Source organism: Acinonyx jubatus, chromosome A2 (assembly GCF_027475565.1).
Source record: "Acinonyx jubatus isolate Ajub_Pintada_27869175 chromosome A2, VMU_Ajub_asm_v1.0, whole genome shotgun sequence".
Taxonomy (NCBI): domain Eukaryota; kingdom Metazoa; phylum Chordata; class Mammalia; order Carnivora; family Felidae; genus Acinonyx; species Acinonyx jubatus.
Genome location: NC_069383.1, coordinates 88910624 through 88932427, shown reverse-complemented (window position 1 = coordinate 88932427; position 21804 = coordinate 88910624). Strand labels below are relative to the sequence as shown.

The 21804-nt window shown below is 45.1% G+C and overlaps 1 protein-coding gene across 6 annotated transcripts in view; it reads left to right on the top strand.

Moving 5' to 3' along the window:
* Positions 1-19228: 19228 nt before the first annotated feature.
* The window catches only part of ATXN7L1 (ataxin 7 like 1), a 245975-nt gene continuing 243399 nt past the window's right edge, over positions 19229-21804 (top strand). For all 6 annotated transcript variants that reach the window (XM_027071688.2, XM_015076173.3, XM_015076172.3 and 3 more), the window contains exons 1-2: positions 19229-19446; positions 19970-20038. In XM_027071688.2, the coding sequence (XP_026927489.1) occupies positions 19266-19446; positions 19970-20038 (250 nt within the window). In that variant the 5' untranslated portion in view covers positions 19229-19265. The remainder of the gene's footprint in view (positions 19447-19969; positions 20039-21804) is intronic.

Genomic DNA, 21804 nt, shown 5'->3' with positions numbered 1-21804 from the left:
CCAGTGCCAGATACATAGAAGGTGTTCACTAAACATTTATTAATTGAATGAATGAATGAATGAATGAACGGTTTCTGTGGCCCCCGTAAAATGTGGTACCACTGAGTACTCCAGAAACAGACCATGGCTACCTCCTTTCTTGAGCTGTACTCCATGCTTTAAGAAGTTGTTAAGGTGTTTCACCTTTTTACAGCTGTCCCGTAAGGTCGTTTGCTGATATTGAGCTCTAGGGCCTTCACACAAGTACTGATTTAGGCAAATAAGTTTCTTGAGCCTCATGTCAGGGGTTCACATTTTGTCCCTGTCAAATTTGATCCTCAGAGTTTTGTTCACACCTGCCAAAATGTTTTAAAACCCAATCCCTGACATTTAGCCAAATATAAGTCCTACCAGCTTCATGTTACTAACACCTGATTAATATGATTTGTATGTTAACTTCCAATTTAGTTATAAACAAAGAAAACTGCACAGGACGGGGTCTGCAACCTGTAGCCCTCTGTGAGAGGTGGCTCTCCACATTGCCTTGGAGGAATCTGGTCTTTCTATGCACAATTAAACTCAAGCACCTGAAGTTCATTCCTACCTCAGGGCCTTTGCACTTACAACTCTCTCCATTTGGAAAGCTTTGTCCAGATGGTAATTCCTTCTTGATATCCAGGACTCAGCTTTAAGTTTATCTCACTAGTCAGAAAGGCCCTCTTACTGCCCAGTCTAAAATAATTCTCTCCCCAACTCCAGATGGCCTTGTTTTGTTTTCTTTAAAGCTCTTATCAATAACTCAAGTTACCTGGTTTATATTTTTTTAATGTTTTTTTTAATTTAGTATTTTTTTGAGAGAGACTGAGTGTGAGTGGGGGAGAGGCAGAGAGAGAGGAAGACACAGAATCTGAAGCAGGCTCCAGACTCTGAGCTGTCGGCACAGAGGCTGATGTGGGGCTCTAACTCATGAGCCATGAGATAATGACCTGAGCCAAAGTCGGATGCTTACCTGGTTTATATTTCTTATTTACCTTTTTATTACCTGCTCCCTCCCTCCAACCCAGTGTCAGTGGGGACACCGTCCGTCTTATTCATGCTCTGTCTCCTGTGCCTGGAACACTGTAGTTCCTCAATAAATACATGCTAAGGGAATGAATAAACCAACGTGGTCAGATACCTGTGACTCTGCCTATGTGAAAACTGTCCTCTAGATCCTTGTCCCCATTTTATCTGCAAGGATGTTTCATTAGCTTTTTGGGGCTGCTGTAACAAATTACCACAAGTTTGGGGGCTTAAAACAACCACAATTTGGGGTGCCTGGGTGGCTCAGTTGGTTAAGCATCTGACTTCCGCTCAAGGCATGATCCCATGGTTCATGGGTTCAAGCTCCACACCAGGCTCTATGCTGGCAGCTCAGAGCCTGGAGCCTGCTTTGAATTCTGTGTCTTCCTCTCTGCCCCTCTCCCGCTCTCTCTTAAAAATAAACATTAAAAAAATTTTAAAAAACCAACCACAATTTATTCTCTCATAATCCCAGGGGCCAGAAGTCCAAAATCAAGGTGTGAAAAAAGGCAGCACCCTCAGGAGGCTCTGGGAGACGATCTGTTGCTTGTGTCTTCTAGCCTTTGGTGGCTGCTGGTGTCCCTCGGCTCTGGGCTGCACCACTCTAGCCTTCGAAGCCAGCACCTTCAAATCCCCATCTGCTCCATCTGTACATCATATTCTTCCCTTTTTGTGTCATTGTAAAATCTCTCTCTGCCTCCCTCTTAAAAGGATGCATGTGATGGCGTTTAGGGCCCAGCTGGATGATCCAGGATAATCTCTCCAACTCAAGATGCTTAACTTAATCACACCTGCAAGACTCCGGCATATACTATCGTAGGTAGTGCTGTCATGGGGGTCAGAGATTAGCACCTAGTGTCCTTGGAGGCCACCGCTCAGCCCCCTGCAGGTGTCATTTGTGACTCTGAGAAGTGCCTTTGCAGAATGGAGACCCATCACGTGTCTAATTCTCCTGTGGCACCTGCCGCAGAGGAAAGCTCAGTAAATGGAAGTTCTGCTCTGCCACTCCCCGCCCCAGCTGCCAAAAGCGGGGGGAAATGGGCCTATAGTTCCTTTAGGATAGCTGGCTTCCCCAAGTCTCAGATTCTCGAGAAGCCAGAAGGGGCTTGGAAACTGTGGCATCTTTTCATGAGTGATCTCCATCTGACATGCTGCCAATACCCATCGGGAAGGATATATGATTCGTGAATGGGTAACAAGACTAAAATTATTTACAAACCCCACTAAAGAGGGTTTGGGCTTTGCTCACATTTGGTTTCTCTCCTCTCCAGCACTCTGAGGATGGTTGTGCCAAATTCATCCTTTGGCCTTTGCGATACTGGATAAGAGAACAGGGGGAGACCAAAGGGCACTGATTAGGCAGAAGCGAAATTAGTTTGTCTTCCCCTGATGTACTTCATATAAAAGTTTAGTCTCTGGAGAAGGGGCCACTCCAATCCATAATAGGGTCATTCCATAGTAAAAACTGTCTTCAAATCCCCGGTCTGGCTCCCAGAGTGGCCTTGAAAGCCTGGTTCCCCCCTGATAGGAGCAAGTTATCTGCACGCGTTACTTGTTAATAATTCTTTGGCAAAACCAGAGAGCAAAGGCCTACTGATGTAGGGCCTTGGTCCCCACCCCCACACTCCCACCATGATGGGGTTCTCTTGAGAAGCTGTCAGTTGGTGGGGTTTGGTATCCTGAGATTGCATCTGGGCTGGCCCCTGAAGTCCCCACTGCTCAGCAGCGGGGGAAAAGCTCTGACAGCTGAGAACAGAGGAAGGTCGCCCCATCTCATCATCATGGAGGTGCTGACCATCCAACTGACATTCAACCCTCGCTGGTCCTCAGGACCGACTCTCCCTCACCCTACAGGAAGGCCCTTGGATGAAAGTGGAGAGGGGTTGAGGACCATCAAGTGGGCTTCCATGAGGTCTGTAAGTGGAAGAGGATTCTCTTCTCTTCCTGCTCCCTAGAATAAACACTGAGAGGGCCACACGGGCATGGGAGAGGGCCAAGGAGAGAGCAGAATGCACAGGTCTAACTTGAAAGATGAAGAAGGGGTTGAGGCTCAAATGTGGTTCAGCCCAGCACACCAGCATAGAAGCCCAGATACAAGCTCACCCACAACAGTCCCATCGAGAACAAGATGTGCGTTTGCCTGGAGGGCCCTCCTTATCACAGAGTAGTAATACTGCCGTGGAGCCCGGGGACATTATTCCACGGAATCTGCTTGCTTCAGGGGAGCGATGACAGGCCATGGCCTTTCCTTTCTCTGTTGTAATCAGAACCTGGGGTGGATGCCACGGTTTTCTTGAGAACACATCAGTGCAATTATAAAGCGTATCAGTGGGGCAGTGATTCACTCTGCAAAGAATCTAAACAAACTAGTCCTTTCTAATTTCCAGCACAGCTTTTCATGAAAGGAGGCAAACTTGTTTTGTGGTTGAGGAAAAGAATGCATATCGCCAGTTCTTACTTGCAGTAACTTATCTGTGAGGTCTGTGAAGTGATTAAACCCCTTTTTGGGAGACAGACTGAACTGGAGAAATGGAAATAAAAGTATGCCTCATCTAATACAGTGTCTGCACTGGTAAGTTTAAAACAAGGAGCTCAAGGGGTTTGAGAGCATCAGATTAGATTATGAAAATTTCTCAGGTTAGTTTTGTTGAAAACTTGGTTGTTTAAAAAAAGTACATACCCCCACAAAGGAAAAGGCTGATAAGTATAACTGTATAAAAAGTAAAAACTTCTGAATCCATGCATACACATGCACACACACAAATCTGCCAGAAATAAAGTTAAAGGACAAACACTAAATCAGGAAAACATCTTGCAACTTATAACACAAAGGTTTACTTTATTTAACATGTAAAGAGATTTCACAATTCAATAAGAGAAAGGTGAACACTCTGATAGACAAATGAGCAATTTACTAAAAAAGAAATAAGAATCATCAATAATCAGAGATGCAACTGAAATAAATAAGAGATGAAGTTCTTTCCTATCAGGCTGAAAGATGAAAAACAAGAAAAGATACACCACAGATGAGGCCATGAGTGGGAATTTTCACACATGCTGGCCAAGTTTGACAATTTCAAAATTTTAAATGCATATCCCCTTTAACATATTAATTTCATTTATAAGAAAGCATCCCAAATAACCATGAGTATGAGAAAAGATTTAGCTACAGAAAACATTCATTACAACATTGCTAATAATATATACACAAAAGAACCTAAATTCCCCAAATTATGGATTTAAATACAGTTTAAGAACAGCCATTTACCAGGATACAATGCAGTCTTTTTCTTTTTTAAGGTTTATTTATTTACTTTGAGAGACAGAGAGAGAGAGAGGGAGGGAGGGAAGGAGGAGGGAGGGAGAGCATAAGTGGGGGAGGGGGAGGGACAGAGAGAACCGAGCAGGCTCCACCCTGTCAGTGCAGAGCCGGACACAGGGATTGAACTCATGAACCATGAGATCACGACCTGAGCCGAAATCAAAAGTCCAACCCTTAACTGACTGAGCCACCCAGGCACCCCTACAATATAGTCTTTAAAAGTGATTATTTAAAAAGGGAGATTTCATCTATTTGTTGACTGTTATTATATAGTTCTCAACATATAATTTTATGTGGCATCCATATCTATATCTGTATATATGGAATGCTACTCTGAGTAAAGTCAGTTTGGAGACTGAGATTTAAAAGTACATAAATATATGACAGGGGCACCTGGGTGCCTCAGTCAGTTGAGTGCCCAACTCTAGATTTTGGCTCAGGTCATGATCTCATGGTTCATGAGTTCAATCCCTGTGTCGGGCTCTGCACTGACAGCATGCAGCCTGCTTGGGTTTCTGTCTCTCTCATTCTCTCTCTCAAAATAAATAAACTTAAAAAAAAATATATATATATATATATATACTTGTTTTACATTTATTTATATATATTTATATATATACTTATGACAGATAAACATATATAGTTATATATATATCAAAATATTAAAATTTATTTCTATATATGTGATAACTCATTTATGCTGATTGTTTTTCTTCTGAATGTTTTGTAAAAATTGCTTTGTATGCAAAGGGAAAAAAAATACAACCATTTCAAAAACACAGACTGCACTGTGGGCAAATACCCTTGAGCTAGAAGCATCCCTTTTGGTCACTGAGGATTCACAGAGTAAGCAAAAGAAGTCCATGGTGAATCATTTAGAATTAGGATAGCCATATAATTTATCACCAAAACCAGGGCACTTTTGAATCTGAAAGGAGAAGCTATTAATAATTTTGTATAATCCAGGACTCCCCAGGCAAACGCAGCCATGTGGTCAAGGCTTAGACAGAAACTTAGAATAAAAAGTCTGTTTAACTTGCCTTTGAAAACGACCCACAGTTGGAGGATTAGGGTAAACCCCAAACACAGAGAGTTCCTTTTTATCAGTACAGTTGGGTGCAATTTCTAAACATGCCGACCAGATGGCTGAAGAATCTTGAAAAGTTCAAGTTTCTCACCTGATGAGCTCATTCAGATCAACAGAGCCCTAATTTTGGAGATTTGCTCTTGATAAAAAGTATTTCTCAAAGAAATATGCCACTTGCCTCAGAACATACAGTATTATACTCATGTTATCTCATACTGTAGATTTTAATCTTGGAAACATTGTGTATCACTTTTAAACCCTTCCTGATTCCAAATCCCCTTGTGACTTGCCTGTTTTCCACTGAGGGCTTTGTTTTATGGAATTATTGTCTATGTGACCTGAGGCTCTCACTTAAGGCCACTGTCCCCCACGCATACTCTGCACTAGCTATTCCTGTCCTTCCTCCCCGCCCCCCCCCCCCACCGTCTTTCCCAGGGCCAGCTCAAATTTCTGCTCTGTCCCAAGCTTTCGTGGCCACAAGTAACCTGTCCTGCTCTGACACCTGCAACATCTATCATCTGCACATCGGAATAGCACCTTCTCACAGGCTATCCTGTTCTCCGATCATTGGTTGCACACGTCTCCCTCAAACTAGACTAAGCTCCTCACAAAAGCTACCACTCACAGTCTATGCCACCTGGCACGGGACCAGGCAAGGCCAGGCTGTCAACCTCTCTTATTCAAATCAGAAAATGAGGGTTGTGATTCCTTCAAATGCCCCACCTCCTACCCAAGCTTGAGTAATTACTAGGCATCATAAGAGACAATTTTTTTTTTCTTGATCAGCCAGAGTCTCTGAATGCCAAGGTATTTGCATAGATGGAAAAAATTACAGCCTTCTCAATTGAGGCGACTGGTGAGGCCTTTTCCCCCTAAAAGCACCATCAATGGTACACACTAAAGATTCAGAACAAAGTTAGAACAATTCTGCTGGAGAGTAGTGTCTGTGTGAAAGATGGTTCCACAGCTACAAAGGACAAAAGCTCAGACAGGCTCTGTTAACACATGGGACACTATCACTCCACCTTCCAATACTTTACTTAGATTTGATCTGCCCTGTGTGGGGCCTACACGGAGCTCATCAGCTGATCAATGCTCCAACATCTGCCCTCGCCTTCCTAAGAGTCCAGCACCTGCCATTCCGTGGCATCGATCACAAACTAGGCAACATACATTGCTAAATCAATCATAGGTCAATCCCTAATTGAAACGACACTCTTTGCACCTCCTGCTGCCAAATTTATAAAGTGATATAACATGTCAATGTCTCCTCCTCCAAGCCAAGCTCAGGATGACTGACACCAGAACAGTAGTATGAACAACCAAATTTACACAGCAAGATCGTTTTATTTATTCCATCACACAAGGCACCGTGTTTCCCATACAACTCCCAGCTGAAACTGCTAACGTGTATAAAGAGTTATCAATAACTCTCCTTCTTTTCTCCTAGTCCATCTAGTGCCTTCGTGGGCATTAGGGGAAGGCCCACTTTCTTCAAGAAACTTTACTTCTATTTACAAAATAGTCTTATGGTCCTGATTTTGTTAGAACAAGCCACGTTCATGCCATCTGTCTAGAAAGTTGTCACGATAAATCTATGGTGTCTGTGCTGTGAATGGCACTCCCTTAACTGCGGCACAGTTTTACAGTGCACAACCTATGCAATAGCCGTGGCCAGGTGTTTGATAACTCTGGAATTTAAGAAACCAGGAGGGAACCATGTTTCATTTTACTTCTGCTCTCCGCTTCAATTTCATCATCTGTAAGTTGGGAATAATAAGGGCTATCTAGCATGGGTGCCTCGGCACTGATCAACTTTCCCATTAGAGTAGGTAAGCAATGGTCTGTAAAAGGATTCAGAGAGTAAGAAAGAGGTGACCGTATTACTTGATTATTGCGTAACAACCATAGCTATTTCCTTTGATTCTACAAATAGTATTCCTCCAATAACATAATTTGGCTTTCATCCATTGGAAGGAAAAAGACCCTTTTTCTTCATAGCGATGGATGACAGGTCTCCCAGCCCTGCCACACTCTGACTGGATGCCTGTGTGAGGAAAAAAGCCCACGATGGCAAAAAGGTTGCTGAGGGTTAGGTGTTCATTCTCTGGAAATGAAGAAGGAAAAAAAGGAAACGGGAAATTAGTTGTCCTACATCAGGGCTTCTGGATTCTATCACTCATTTTGGGCTAGATAAATCTTCCTATGCATCTAATGGCAGGAATTTACAGCATCCCCGGCCTCTACCCACCAGATGACAGGAGTACGCCCCCACCCCATCTTTACAACCAAAAAGGTCTCCAGACATTGCCAAATATCCTTGGAGTTTGGAGGGGAGGCAGCAAGACCATCCCTGGATGAGAAAACTGGCCTACAGGGAAATTTAAATTTATAGCCTTAGTATCCTTCTTGGGAAGTATTAATCTATGAACAAGATGGCCTCCAAGCAAGAGACACCTGGGCTCTACTCTACGTTCTTCAGTGATTGTCTTATGACCTTAAAGATACCAGTCTTCTATTTCCTGTCATATAAATATAACCCAAGGGCACCTGGGTAGCTCAGTTAAGCACCTCAACTCTTGGATATGGCTCAGGTCATGGCTCACCATCCATGAGATCGAGCCCCACACTGGGCTCCAAGCTGACAGTGAGGAGCCTGCTTGGTAACCTCTCTCTCCCTCTCTCTTCCCCACTTGTGCTGTCTCTGTCTCTCAAAATAAATAATCTCTCTCTCTCTCTCTCTCTCTCTCTGTCTTTCCATATATATATATATATCCCAAACTCTGGCCTCACAGTTTCAGGATTTCCTCCTTTTGCAGATATTGGGCTGGGACTGAGAGAAAGGTGTTAGGGGCTACTGGGGGCTGCTCACAAGCTTAGGTATCCCCTGCTCACTTGGTGCCCAGCCGCCTCTTGGGGCTACAGGACTGCCATCTTCTCTTGAATAATGGTGCTGCTACCACACAGGGCTGGCAGGAAGTAGAGCTAGCAACTTTTTTTTTTTTTAATGCTTATTTATTTTTTGAGAGAGTGCAAGTGGGGAAGGGGCAGAGAGAGGGGGACAGAAGATCCAAACCAGGCTCTGCACTGACCAGCTGTCAGCAAGCTGGATGTGGGGCTTGAACTCACCAACCGCGAGATCATGACCTGAGCTGAAGTCGGATGCTCAACACACTGAGCCACCCATATGCCCCAAGGTAGCCACTTTCAACCCTACACCTATGGCTCCCATATAAGTGTAAGCCCCTAACTAGATTTCTCACAACACAGCTACCTAAGACCAGGTCATTTAAAACCTTGAGGGAAGCAAAAGAAAAGACAACACAGAAAACCTATGACTGGTTACTGAAGGATTCCAGACTCATAGCTAGATCATCCCAGAGAGGTTCCCCTGCTGGACACTGCCTGGCCCAGCTCCCAGCCAGCAAGAGGCTCTCACCTGCCTGCTCCCCAAACCTGGGGAGCTCAGCCCTGGTCGCAGGTCTGTTCCCTCCCTCTGCTCCAGCCTTCTGTGCCCATGGCTCCTTCTTGTTGCCTTGGGATGACTGACAGATGGGAATATCCCCAGAGAGTCTCAACCACTAACCACAGGGGTTGGCCTTTTCACCCCTTTCTAGTAGGAAGAATAATCTCTCAACAATTCATTTTCCTGAGTCTAGATATTTGGTTTGGAAAATCACCTTGGGGGAAGCTTTCACCAGGAGTCCAAGCTGGCAATAGCCATTGGGCCCACCTCTATGGTACCCATGAAGTAGGCATGAGGTCAGGTTTCCAATGAACTTCCTAACATGGCCCAGTCTCCATCATGAGATGTCCTATGACAAATGGTGAACAATGACACCCATAACATACTTCTCAGGAATAAAAAAAATCCTTTTTAAGGGATAGAGTGTTATGGTCTGAACGATTGTGTTCCCCTCACAAATTCCTATGTTGAAATTCTACTCCTGAAGCTAATGGTGTCAGGAGGTAGGGCCTTTGGGGCTTGAAGGAAGATTAATCAGGTCGTGCAGGGGGGACCCTTATAAAAGAGACCCTAAAGAACTCCCTTACCCTTCCACCACCATGAGGGCACATGGTAAAAAGGTGCCATCTACAAACCAAGAAACTGTGACTGAACTCTGAACTTTCCAGTACGATGGTCCTGGACTTCCAACCTTCAGAACTGTGAGAAATAAATTTCTGTTGTTTATGAGCCATTCGGTCTGGGGTAATTTGTTACAGCAACCCGAACAGACCAAGACAGCGTATTCTCAATCCATAGTAGAAAAGAAACATTTTTTTTTTCTAACACACAGCAAAACATGTAAAATAAGAGTAATTAAAACTGTGGAGCTGGTATGGAAAATTCAGGCCAAACAATGGAATAGAAAAGGGAGCTCAGAAACAGACTCATGTATTTGGGAAGCGAGTGTATGACTGATCTCTATGGAAAGTCTAAACTATTCAATATACGCCTGCAGAAAACTGGTAGCTGTTTGGAAAAAGCTCAAAAATAAAAATGTTTACCTCACATCATTAACCAAAAATATCTAAGAGCTAAAAGTGAAAACAAAGACCTGTAAAGCAGAAAGAAAAAATACAAGAAAATATTTTATGGCCTTAGGGGAAGAGAAGGTCTTCTTAAGCAAGACATAAAATGCAAAAGGCCTGAAGGAAAAGTCCAATACATCTGACTACAACCAAATGGAAAAAAAAAAAATGTGCATAGAAAAGATGCCCCACATGAGGTTAAAAGAAGAAAAGCATCAAGCTGGAAAATTACATTATTTTCAAACAAACAAAATCTCTAAATCTAGAATGTAGACAGAATTCATACAAATCAATAAAAGGATCTAAAAATACCAATAGCAAATCATCAAAAGATACTAACGGCAATTTACAGCATGAAAATACAGTGGACATAAGAACGAATGCTCAAAAATATACCAGACATGAGGGAAATAGAAATTAAATAAGATTTTTTCAATCCTAATCTTGGCAAAATTAAAGTGTTTGAAAACGTTGGGCATGAATTAGGGCGTGAGGAAATGGGGGCATTCCTATGCTGCTGGTCAGAGCGTGAATCGATCAGCTACTTCAGAAGACAATTTGGCCAAACTGTGAAAATTTAAAATGCACATACCCAGTGATCGTACTTTTGGGTAGAAAGACTTCTTCATGTGCCCAGGAAGCAGCTATAAAAATAAAGATGTTGACCACCCTATGTTTTTAAAACCAGAAACCTCAATGTCTATCACTAGGACGATAGGCAGACTCTGGAACATTTTGTGGAATATTATGCAGCAATTTAAAAGAATGAGGTATTTCCATATATAATAACATGCAATCGCATATGTGAAAAAAGAAAATTGCAGAAAAATATCCACAAAACAGTCTGTTGTCCCTGTCAATCTTGTTTATGCAAGGCTTCTTTCTCAACCAAGGATAAAATACGTATTTCTACAAAATGATGTTGTTCATGTTTAAAAGAAAATAAGAATATACATGCAGCAATATCATCTATGCCTGTAATGATAAATATGTACATAGGTAAATGTTTAGAAAATGGTATGAAAAGCTGCCCTCAGATTTGGGGGTAAGGGAGTGATCTGGGGGCAGGGTAGGGACCACGTTTGAAGCAAATACTCAAAGGGCATTTCCCCCTCATCACTACTGTTTTACTGTCTCCTGGGAACACACTCATTCATGTGTGATTTTTAGGATTCAGTATTAATTTTTTTTATAAAAGACAATAAATAAATTGGGGGGGGATAATTTGCAGAGACCCCACTCTGCTTACTATTAAGACAAGTATTTACACTGTCATGCAAAAACAGTTTTGCCTGCAACCACACTTTGGATTTTGCTGTTTCTTGAAATAACAGAAAAGTCTTGTAGGGCCCTCCCCAGAACAATAGGGACATGCATCTTGCCCTGAAGTCCCTGTCCAGTGAAGTTTCAGGCAGAAGTTTCTGACAGAAGTCTCCATCAGGTGATGCAGGACAGTAGCCCCATACAAAGGAAAAGGAGCTTTAATTTCCTTTTTTTCCCCCAATTTTAATTTAAATTCTAGTTAGTTAACATATAGTGTAATAGTGGTTTCAGCAATAGAATTTAGTGATTCATCACAACAAGTGCCCTCCTTAATGCCCATCACCCATCTAGCTCTTCCCCCACCTCCCTCCTTCCATCAGCCTGCAGTTTATTCTCTATAGTTAAGAGTCTCTTGTGGTTTGCTTCCCTCTCTCTTTTTTTTCCTTCCCAAATGCCACATATAAGTATTTGCCTCATATGGTATTTGTCTCTCTCTGACTTATTTCACTTAGCATAATACACTCTAGATCTGTCCACATCACTGCAAATGGCAAGATTTCATTCTTTTTGATGGCTGAGCAATAGTCCATTGTATATCTATACCACATCTTTTTTTTTTTTAATTTTTTAATGTTTATTTATTTTTGACAGAGAGAGAGATAGAGCATTAGCGGGGGAGGGGCAGAGAGAGAGGGAGACACAGAATCCGAAGCAGGCTCCAGCAGCCTCTGAGCTGTCAGCACAGAGCCCAATGCGGGGCTCGAACTCACAGACCACGAGATCATGACCTGAGTGAAGTTGGACGCTTAACCGACTGAGCCACCCAGGCGCCCCTATACCACATCTCTTTTAACCATTCATCAGTTGATGGATATTTGGGCTCTTTCCATAGTTTGGCTGTTGTTGATAATGCTGCTATAAACATTGGGGTGCATATAACCCTTTGAATCTGTATTTTTGTATTCTTTGGGTAAATACCTTGTAGTGCAATTGCTGGGTCATAGGGTAATTCTGTTTTTAACCTCCTGAAGAACCTCCATACTGTTTTCAGAGTGTATGCACCAGTTCACATTCCCACCAACAATGTAAGAGGGTTCTCCTTTCTCCACAACCTCGCCAACATCTGTTGTTTCCTGCACTGTTAACTTTAGCCATTCTGACAGGTGTGAGGAGGTATCTCATCATGGTTTTGATTTGTATTTCCTTGATGATGAATGATATTGAACATCTTTTTATGTGTCTGTTAGCCATCTGGATGCCTTCTTTGGAAAAATGTCTATCTATGTCTTCTGCCTATTTGTTCACTGGATTATTTGTTTTTTGGGTGTTGAGTTTGAAAGATTCTTTATAGATTTTGGATACTAACCCTTTTACCCCATATGTCATTTGCAAATATCTTCTCCCATTCCGTAGGCTGCCTTTTAGTTTTGTTGATTGTTTCCTTCTCTGTGCAGAAGCTTTTTATCTTGGTGAGGTCCCCATAGTTCATTTTTGCTTTTGTTTCCCTTGCCTCCGGAGACGTGTCTAGTAAGAAGTTGCTACTGCCGAGGTCAGACAGGTTGCTGCCTGTGTTCTCCTCTAGGATTTTGATGGTTTCCTGTCTCACATTCAGGTCTTTCATCCATTTTTAATTTATTTTTGCATATGGTGTAAGAAACTGGTCCAGTTTCATTCTTCTGCATGTTGTTGAAGAGGCTGTCGTTTTTCCATCAGATATTCTCTCCTGCTTTGTCAAAGATGAGTTGACCATATAGTTGTGGGTCCATTTCTGGGTTCTCTATTCTGTTCCATTGATCTATGTGTCTGTTTGTATGCTGTCTCGATGACTACAGCTTGTAATAGAGTTTGTAGTCCAAACTCCTGATGCCTCCAGCTTTGTGTTTCTTTTTCAAGATGGCTGTGGAGTTTCCTTTCTAAGTAGAAGGATCGTCAGAAGCCCTCCTAGCATCAGGAGCCCTCCTGGCATCAGAGGGTGAGCCTGTTTCTGACTGGCAGCTGTTGTCTGCACAACGTAATAATGCAATAATTGCATTAATTGCAATAATGTCATATTGCAACTGAAGTAATAACCGTAGCAAACATTTACAATTGTCCTTTGTGTGCCAGGCCCCACGAGGGGGCTCAAGACCTGGCATCTCACGAGAGTCCTCACGACACTCTGAAGAGAGGAGCCTTGGTACCCATTTAATAGATGAGGAAACTGAGGTTGGGATGGATTAAGAAAGGTTCTCAAGCAAATGACTGAAGGGCAATTCTAATGCATACCTGCCCAACTGAAGCCAGTGCTCTGGCCTCCACCCTGCACTGCCACCCCCACTATATTAGCTGGTGAGTTTGGAGGGGTGGACATGTGTCTTAAATTTTTATGTATTTCTATTTAGGTTAAGGGCCAAAAGTGAATTGTACAGGAGTGCTAAAGAGATGCTCTCTCTCCTCCTGTCTAACCCCTGAGAAAGAGAAACGGAGAGAGATGGGGCGGGTTCTGCCACACTGCGGGGAGCAGAGAGGCCTCCTCACCCTGCAACATCAGAGTGCTTCCAGGAAGCCCAAGGAGATCAAAGTCACAGATGAGTCTGCCTGGGGTGGCAAGGCAGCTTTACCTCCCCATAACACATTCCCCTTTTGGCCCTTCTGCCAAAGTCAGAATGCAAGTTGCATGTTTTTGTAGTTCTGTTTATTAATGGAGTCCATGTTTATTCAGAGCAGACGCATGGCTAGGGCCTTAGAGTGAAACCAATAACCCAAAGCCTGGAATGCCTATTTTCTTTCCCACTCCCATTGCTACTGGGGGTCTTTTATCCCAGTCCTCTTTGATCTAGCAACATGTGAGGGGCAGGGAAGAGGCAGGCAGCCTTGTCTAACAAGGCCAGGGAGTCCGCACACCTGCCCTCCAGATGCAGCCTGGAGCTCTTATAAAAGGTAACAACGTATGTAACAAATTTCCCCCCAATTACAATTCGGAGAGAGAGTGGGTGAGGGAAATAAATTTAGGGAGAAGAGTGGCAGATGGGATAGATGGATTCAATTAAGACAAAGAACATCAAACAATTCCAGGGATGCCTCATTTTAATGGAATGTCATTTCCCCCTCGTCGCCTCCAGGGAGCTCCCAACATCAGTCTAGGTAGGAAGTAGGGTGCACGCACAGCGCCTCGACCCCAGCAGGAGCTTAATATCCTCAAATGAGAGAGCTAATATTACCCCTTCTCTTCTTTTCAGTAATGAGGGAAAACAACCCATGAATCAGACTAAGTGAATGCAGGCTGCGTATTAGATGCACATCTCTCCAGAACCAGGTGTTATTCAAATTAAATAGGTATTTTCCACTGTCATCTCTGTTGAAGTGATTTCTTTATTTGGTCAATGGAAGAGTCTATTTTTCAATTAAACCCACCCCTGTTATTTTTCTAAGAAAGATAATAAAACAATAAAAATATTTACACCCCTTTTATCTTCCCAAACATTAACCATGAAGGGAGGAAGGTGTTACACCTTTGCTAGACGGTTTTATCACACAGATGTTACACTGATGTGCTTTAAATGACTTCTGCAGGTCAGTGTGAAGAATGTGTAAGATTCTTGTTGCCACTAACACGATTTGTAACTCTTTACCACCAAAAGGAATACAAGTCTGCAATAACTTTGCCATACGTATAGTTGATACATAAGTATAGACATGTATATAATACTATATATGCACCACGGTGACCCAAATACTACTCCCGACTGACCTCAATTTTCACCTAAAGCCAAGTGTAAAAGTCCAGTGGTTTCATGAGCAATGCTTCCTTCATTCTCTGGCTCCCAGTGGTATAATTTAATTGACAGCCATGTTATCCAGTTACAAAGTCATAGGTGGGTTAGAGTTTCACAAAGTTGGTATTATTATCTCTATAGTCAGTGGACAGACTGCGCAAGGCTGAGAGTGGAAACCGCAATTATGCTCCCGAAGTCTAACTGCAATAATGTATACCCATTCTGATGATCAGTTAAACAAGCAATGTATCCAATGTCTATTTCGTAGAGCTGCTAAACCACTTTTAGATTCCAGACCATACTTTCCTGTGTTACAAATGAAAATGCTCCCTGCTAGAAGGGGATGATATTTAGGCTGTCACACCAGCTTCAGGGTTCTGTGTAGAAGTAATTTCTACTTGAGAGGCTCAGCTGAGGGTGGGGGTGGGGGTGGGAGTAAACTAATGTTAAAATATCAAAGCACTGCCTTGTTTCTTCTTAGACTGAGGTGCCCTGACTCCTCCTGATGGTAAGCCACTTTTGGGTTTTTGAGTGGTTTAAAATGGTTCCTGGGAGGGGAGAAAGAATTTTCTGGAAGCTCCCAACCACTGGGCTTGAGTCCCTTCATCAATTTACTCTCCACACACCTCAAGGATGGACTGTAATGGCCATCAGTGTGGTAGCATTGCTCTCAGTGAAGATTTGTTTCCAACAGTTACATCATGACCTTGTTGTCATTGTACAATTCTTTCCATAAAGTAGTGATTGAGTTTAAATAAGAAAAACTTGGGGTGCCTGGGTGGCTCAGCTGGTGGAGCGCCCGACTCTTATTTTGGCTCAGGTCATGATCCCAGGGTCTTGGAATTGAGCCCTGCATCAGGCTCTGCACTGAGTGTGGAGCCTGCTAAAGATTCTCCCTCTCTCCCTACCCCCCCACCCCCGTCCCTCCCCTGCTCATGCATGCTCTCTCTCAAATTAAAAATAAGTAAATAAATAAAATGAAAATAAAGAAATAGCCAAAACTTGAATACCCGGAGATAAAGGTAAATTACAAAATTCAGCATAGGAGATACTAGAGTAAACCAGTCCCACTAAGCTGGCAAGGATAACACTAAACACTTTATACCCAAACCGTTGTGTATGAGTTATGTATTGCTATGTAACAAGTTACCCCAGAACTTAACAACTTAAAACAACAAACACCAATTATCTCATAGTTTAAGGCAGTCAGGAACACAGGAACACAGGAACACAGACTTGACTGGGGGCCTCTGCCCCAAGGTCTCTCATGCGTGGGCAGGGCTGTGGTCTCATCTCAAGGCTTGACTAGAGAAAAATGTGTTCCCAAACTCACTCGACATGGCTATTGACAGGATTTAGTACCTCATGGGCTGTTGGACCACGAGCCTCAGTTCCTCACTGACTGTTGGCCAGAGGCCTCCTTCAGTTCCTTGCCACATGTGCCTCCCCCTAGGGCACCTCACAAGATGGCAGTGGTCTTCCTTGGGGCCAGCCAGTGACAGCAGGAGTGAATAAGACAGAAGCCACAGTCGTTTTGTAACCTAGCCTTGGAAGTGTCACGCTATATCCTATTTGTTTAGCTGCAAGTTACTAGGTCCGGCCCATGTGGAAGGGGAGGGGCTCACATGAGGGCATAGATACCAGGATGTGGGGATCACTGTGGTCATCTTAGAGGCTGCCTACTACATCTTCCCCTTGCAAGCAGAATAGAGGAATAAATACAAAAATGGAAGGAAAATCAGAAGGCAGTAGGGGAAAGGAAAAATGTTCCAGATCTAATTACTTATGCCTCTGTGCTCTCTCCCTCCCCAAATCCAGCCGTACAACATACCCTTGAATGAGGTGCCCTCTTCTCCACCTGCATGGGACCACCAAAGTTCCCCACACCATGAATATTGTAGCACTGCTTCTAACCTGCTTCCCTATCCAATATATCCGGGACACCACGGCCTTTCTAAGTCACACTTTCTACTTACCTTTACACTGCAGAAAGCCCCTTCAGTGGCTTCCCATTGTCAAAAAACAAAACAACAAACAAAAAAAAACCCCAAACTCCTTAGGCCACCATTCAGTGCCTTCCATAGTTTGAGCAGGCCTGACAATAATCCCAAACCCCCAACGATAACCCACCATCCCAGGTAAACTACCTTCAACCCCAAACACACCACCAACCTTGTGCTCGGCTTGAAACATCTGTGACCATCGCTCTCCTTCCCTCGGCAAGACAAGCCTTCACCTATACCATGATAAATCCTCCCCAATGTCCAAGATGCACAGCAGATCCTATCTTCTCTGTGACACGTTTTCTGAACTAGATCTTAGTTCCTCCTATGAACAGGCACAGCTCTCAGAGGGCACACCATTCACTGCCTGGGTCTATCACTGTACTTGTTTTTTTTCCAAGTGGCTGATAAGTTTCACACCTTCCTTCTTCCACAGAGACCACCAGACTGCATCTCCACACTGGGCTAGGTCTCATTTGTCTTCCCCTGTTGAAAACACTAGTCCATGACAGGCAATATTTGTTGAAAAGGTGGATGGGTGGATGGATGGATGGATGGATGGATGGATGGATATTTGGAAGGACATGCCACAGTGTCTAGCATATACTAGGTCCATGATTAATAAATATTTGTTAATAGTACAAACCCTTACAAAGAGAATTCTCCACTCATTGGCATCTTCGCCATTTAGTGGTTCCTATGTAGAAACCCTTCCAAAGACAGCAGAGGAAAATCAAAATTGTCTGGATCTGACAAAACATAAGCCCATTCATACAAATATCACAACTGGAGACCAATCCACAGCTCCTCCTTCATGGCCCATCCTAACCCTGGGTTTGCCAAGTGCAGGGGCACTGGATGGCATAGTCAGGGCAGAACTCCATCTGTGCAGAGCAACTTCCAATAAGTGTGCCTCCCCCATGAGGCAGAAGCAGAGTAGTAAGAACTAAAAGGGTACTGGGGAAAATGAAAAATATGTCAATTGTGAGGGAGTGTCCATCTATTTTAGGTAAGTCCTAGTAAACGAAAGGATTTAAAGAGAGAAAGAGAGAGATACCAGAAGACCTTTTAAGGCCTTTGTTGCCTTACCCCTAGGGGGAAAAGGGGAAATCTCAATTAAAGCATCAAACATCCCAAATCCAGAGGAAATCTAACGCTTCCTTTCTAGCTGGCCAGAGTTAAGCCCGGACTGAATTCTCCCAGGAGTCGGGTTCCTGGCCATAGGTTGCAGGCGCTAATCCGGGCCACCCTGGAACCACCACCGTGGGGAGCGCTGGAAATTGCTCCAGGGGCTTGGCCCTGGAAGCATCGTTTTCCGAGAGAAGTGAATGTGCTCTCCCGCTATCCTGATCCTGGAGCAAGGTCTACGCAGTGGTTTCCCCGAGCGCCCGAGACACGCATCGCGCAGGGAATCTGGGGGCACCGCGGCCCTGAGTTTTGAGCTTTGCACGTCCCGCAGCCTCACTGAGATGGGTAGGCAACTGCCCTCGCCCCAAACTCACCTGCTTTTTAGAACCACTTCCATCTACCCATTGATGTCAGCTCCCAAAGGCATCCCCGGAATCCTCCACGGTCCAAGGTCCACCGAGACAGAGAAGAAAGGGTGAAGGGAGCGGTGGCTGGGAGGAGAGGTCACCAGGGTCCCCTCCCTGGATTTGGGATGCTCGTCGGGGGGCAGGGGGGAACACCTGCGCGGCTCCTCCCCTCTCGGTCGCGGGGGCGCCTCACGGTGGACCACGGGGAGCCGGCGAGGGAAGGACACGCTGGAAGGACTGCATGCAAAAACTTTCCGTCTTCTGGCGGCGACTCCGCGGGAAAGACCACCCCGCCTACGGCCCCGGGTCTTGCCTCTCCCGGCTCGCACCCCCGCCCCGCTCGCCCCGGCCCCTCCGATCCGGGCTCCGGACGCCGGGCGCAGGCGGTGGCGGCGGCGGCGGCGGCGGCGCCGCAGCAGCTCGGCGCCCGCGCGCGCTGCAGCCTCGGGCCCCGGCACGCGGCGCTGGCCCGGCGCGCGGCCCCTCCCCCGGCGGGCGGGCCGGCAGGCGGCGGGCGGGCGGGCGCGCGGCGAGCTGCAGGCGCCTCTCTGCTGCCTCTGGCGGCCGCGCACCGCCCGGCCGAGCCCTGCCGGCCCCGGGCGCCGAGCGCCGGCTCCGGCTCCTCCCCCTCGGTCGCTCTCCCCTCCTCCGCCGCCTCTCCGCTCCCTCCTCCCGTCCCTCCCTCCCTCCCCCTTTCAGAGCACTCAATGTCGGAACGTTCCGAAGATGACGTCGGAGCGTTCTCGAATCCCGTGTCTCTCGGCTGCTGCTGCCGAAGGAACAGGGAAAAAGCAACAAGAAGGAAGAGCAATGGCGACACTGGATCGCAAAGTGCCCAGTCCGGAGGCGTTTCTGGGCAAACCCTGGTCCTCCTGGATCGACGCCGCCAAATTACACTGCTCCGACAGTAAGAACCCCACCGCCTCCTCCTCCTTTTATTATCCTGTAACCTTTCCATTCACCTAGAGCCACTGGGAAAAAGTGTGTGTGTGAGGGAGAGAGTGGCCCCCGGTGTCCTCCATGCTTCTCCCTCTCTCTCTAAATAAATACACACAGAGACAGATCATCAATGCACAGAGAGAGGCCCTGCTGCCAGGGCTGTCTGTCTGTCTGTCTGTGCCCGGCTCCCCGTGGCAGCCCGCGGGGTGGGCTTTCACAGCCCCACGGTGTATCTGTTTAAAAGGCTACTCTGTTGCTGGTTGCATAGTTTTTTTTTGGTACCTATCTGGGCCAGGTAGATGGCAATCCGGACTTGGGAGAAAATGTTGCATTGTCAGTTTTTGAAAGATTTTCATGTACAGTATTTATATCGATCTGTTTGCAAATAAACACTCTCCCTGCCCCCCTTGACTTTGGCTTTTTCCCCCCTTTTTGATCTTTTTTTTTTCTTTCCTCATTCTCTTTTTTTTCCTTTTCTTTTTCATCTGCAGATGTAGATTTAGAAGAGGCTGGAAAAGAGGGTGGAAAAAGCAGGGAGGTTATGAGGCTTAATAAAGAAGGTAAGTGGAGCTACTGGCATTTTAGTGTTACCATGTGTGGCACAATCTTCACAGGATTTCGACTATAATGTGAATTGTTCTGCTGGGTACAGAGTGACTAAGGCTTGTCAAAAATCGAGCACGCCCAGGTGACTACTGCTTCATGTTAACTTCTTTCAAAGTATAAATACAACTGGGGGGGGGCAGGGGGGAGACTGTGGAAGGCAGAAGTTTACAGCACTTTAGTTGAGGTCCACGTTTGGACCTTCTGATGCAGATCTGCCATTCACCTTTGGAGCATCACTGCCAAATGATGGGGGGCGGGGGGGGGGGGTGTTGAAATCTCTGAAATGAGGAGCAGGGCTCCCCTCGCCGGCATCCCAGCCTTCCTTATAGGTAAATACAGAACAATTTAATGAGCCCCACATGGTCATTGGTTCCAGCCGCCACTTCTCCACTTTCCACTGGAAACCATTGTACACGGCAAACCTTTGCAGCAAGTTATGTTTGGCCCACTTTGTGTGTGGTCACAGATTGTTACGTGGCCAGCAGGGTTCGGGACATCTGTGTGTGCAGCCCCCAGCCGGTCGCCCATCTCTGTGTCCCCAGCGTGGAAATACAGTACCTGAAATGGGACACAGTGAGTAGATAGGTCATCCCAGACTGAGGCAGGGGAGGGGAGCCACAGCCTGCTGGAACTGGGCATCAAACACACATGGTCGTCATAAATAAATCATATCCTGTTCGCGTTTGCGGGCCTGCCATATGTAACTCTGGCCTATTCACATGGAGCGACTCCAGAGGCCACTTTCTGCCGAACAAATGGATGGGTTCATTTGAATTGTGATTTACTAACTGGGTGTCTTGTAAACATGGTTGGCTGGAATTGGGGTGGGAGGAAGGCGTGAGGGGGCAGAAGAGGTTGGTGGGAAGTGTGGAAGGAGTTCAGCCATAACTAGGCTGTGGGAGCATTGCTCATCCAAAACGAATGGAGGAAAGACTCCAAAGAATGGTCTCCCTCATAAACCAGGATATCGCCCTGTAAGGCAGTTAAAACCTACTTGGAAAGACAGACCTCATTTTGTGGATCAACACCTAAGACAGTCGGTTTTCTGTGCCCAGTGATCTCCTGACCATCCAGGGAGAGGAAAATTTGTGCTTTAGAAAAAATAGCATGGAGGTTAAAATGCATGCATATTCAAGGACAGTTCTTTAGCATAGTGTTCCTGCTAATTAAGCACTTTGGGAACGAAACCTTATTCAAAAGATGCTTGCCTCTAAACGTCTTATTGTGATCTTGCCATGTGTCCTTAGGACATGCAAGGGAGTGATGTCGAGTGGACTTCTTACAAGTGGCAGCTTATTTGCGCTAAACGCCCATGTATGTTGACAATGGAAAGTATCACTAGGGATTGTTTTTCTTTATGAACTCTGGAAATCTTTAAGAGCTTATGGGACTCGGTGTTCAGGCCCCTGGCAATGCCAAGGTTTTCGCAGAAGAAGACGAGGTTGTGAAACCTTAAAGTTGAACAGAGGTCGTGGTAGGGCACCCATTGGCACCTCTCAGGCCTGGGTGATAGATTGTGACCATAGCACACAAAACTCATATTCTGCACCCTCCTCCCTGCTTCTGTTTTCAAAAGACTCTTGCTCTCAGATGCTCTTCGCCTTGTGAGAAATAGATTTTTTAGAGGAAAAATGAAAAGCTCTACTCTCCTCAGAAGTCACAAGTGGTACATCCAGGTTATTATAGCCTTTGTCCTGTAAAGGTACAAAGATTTAGCTCC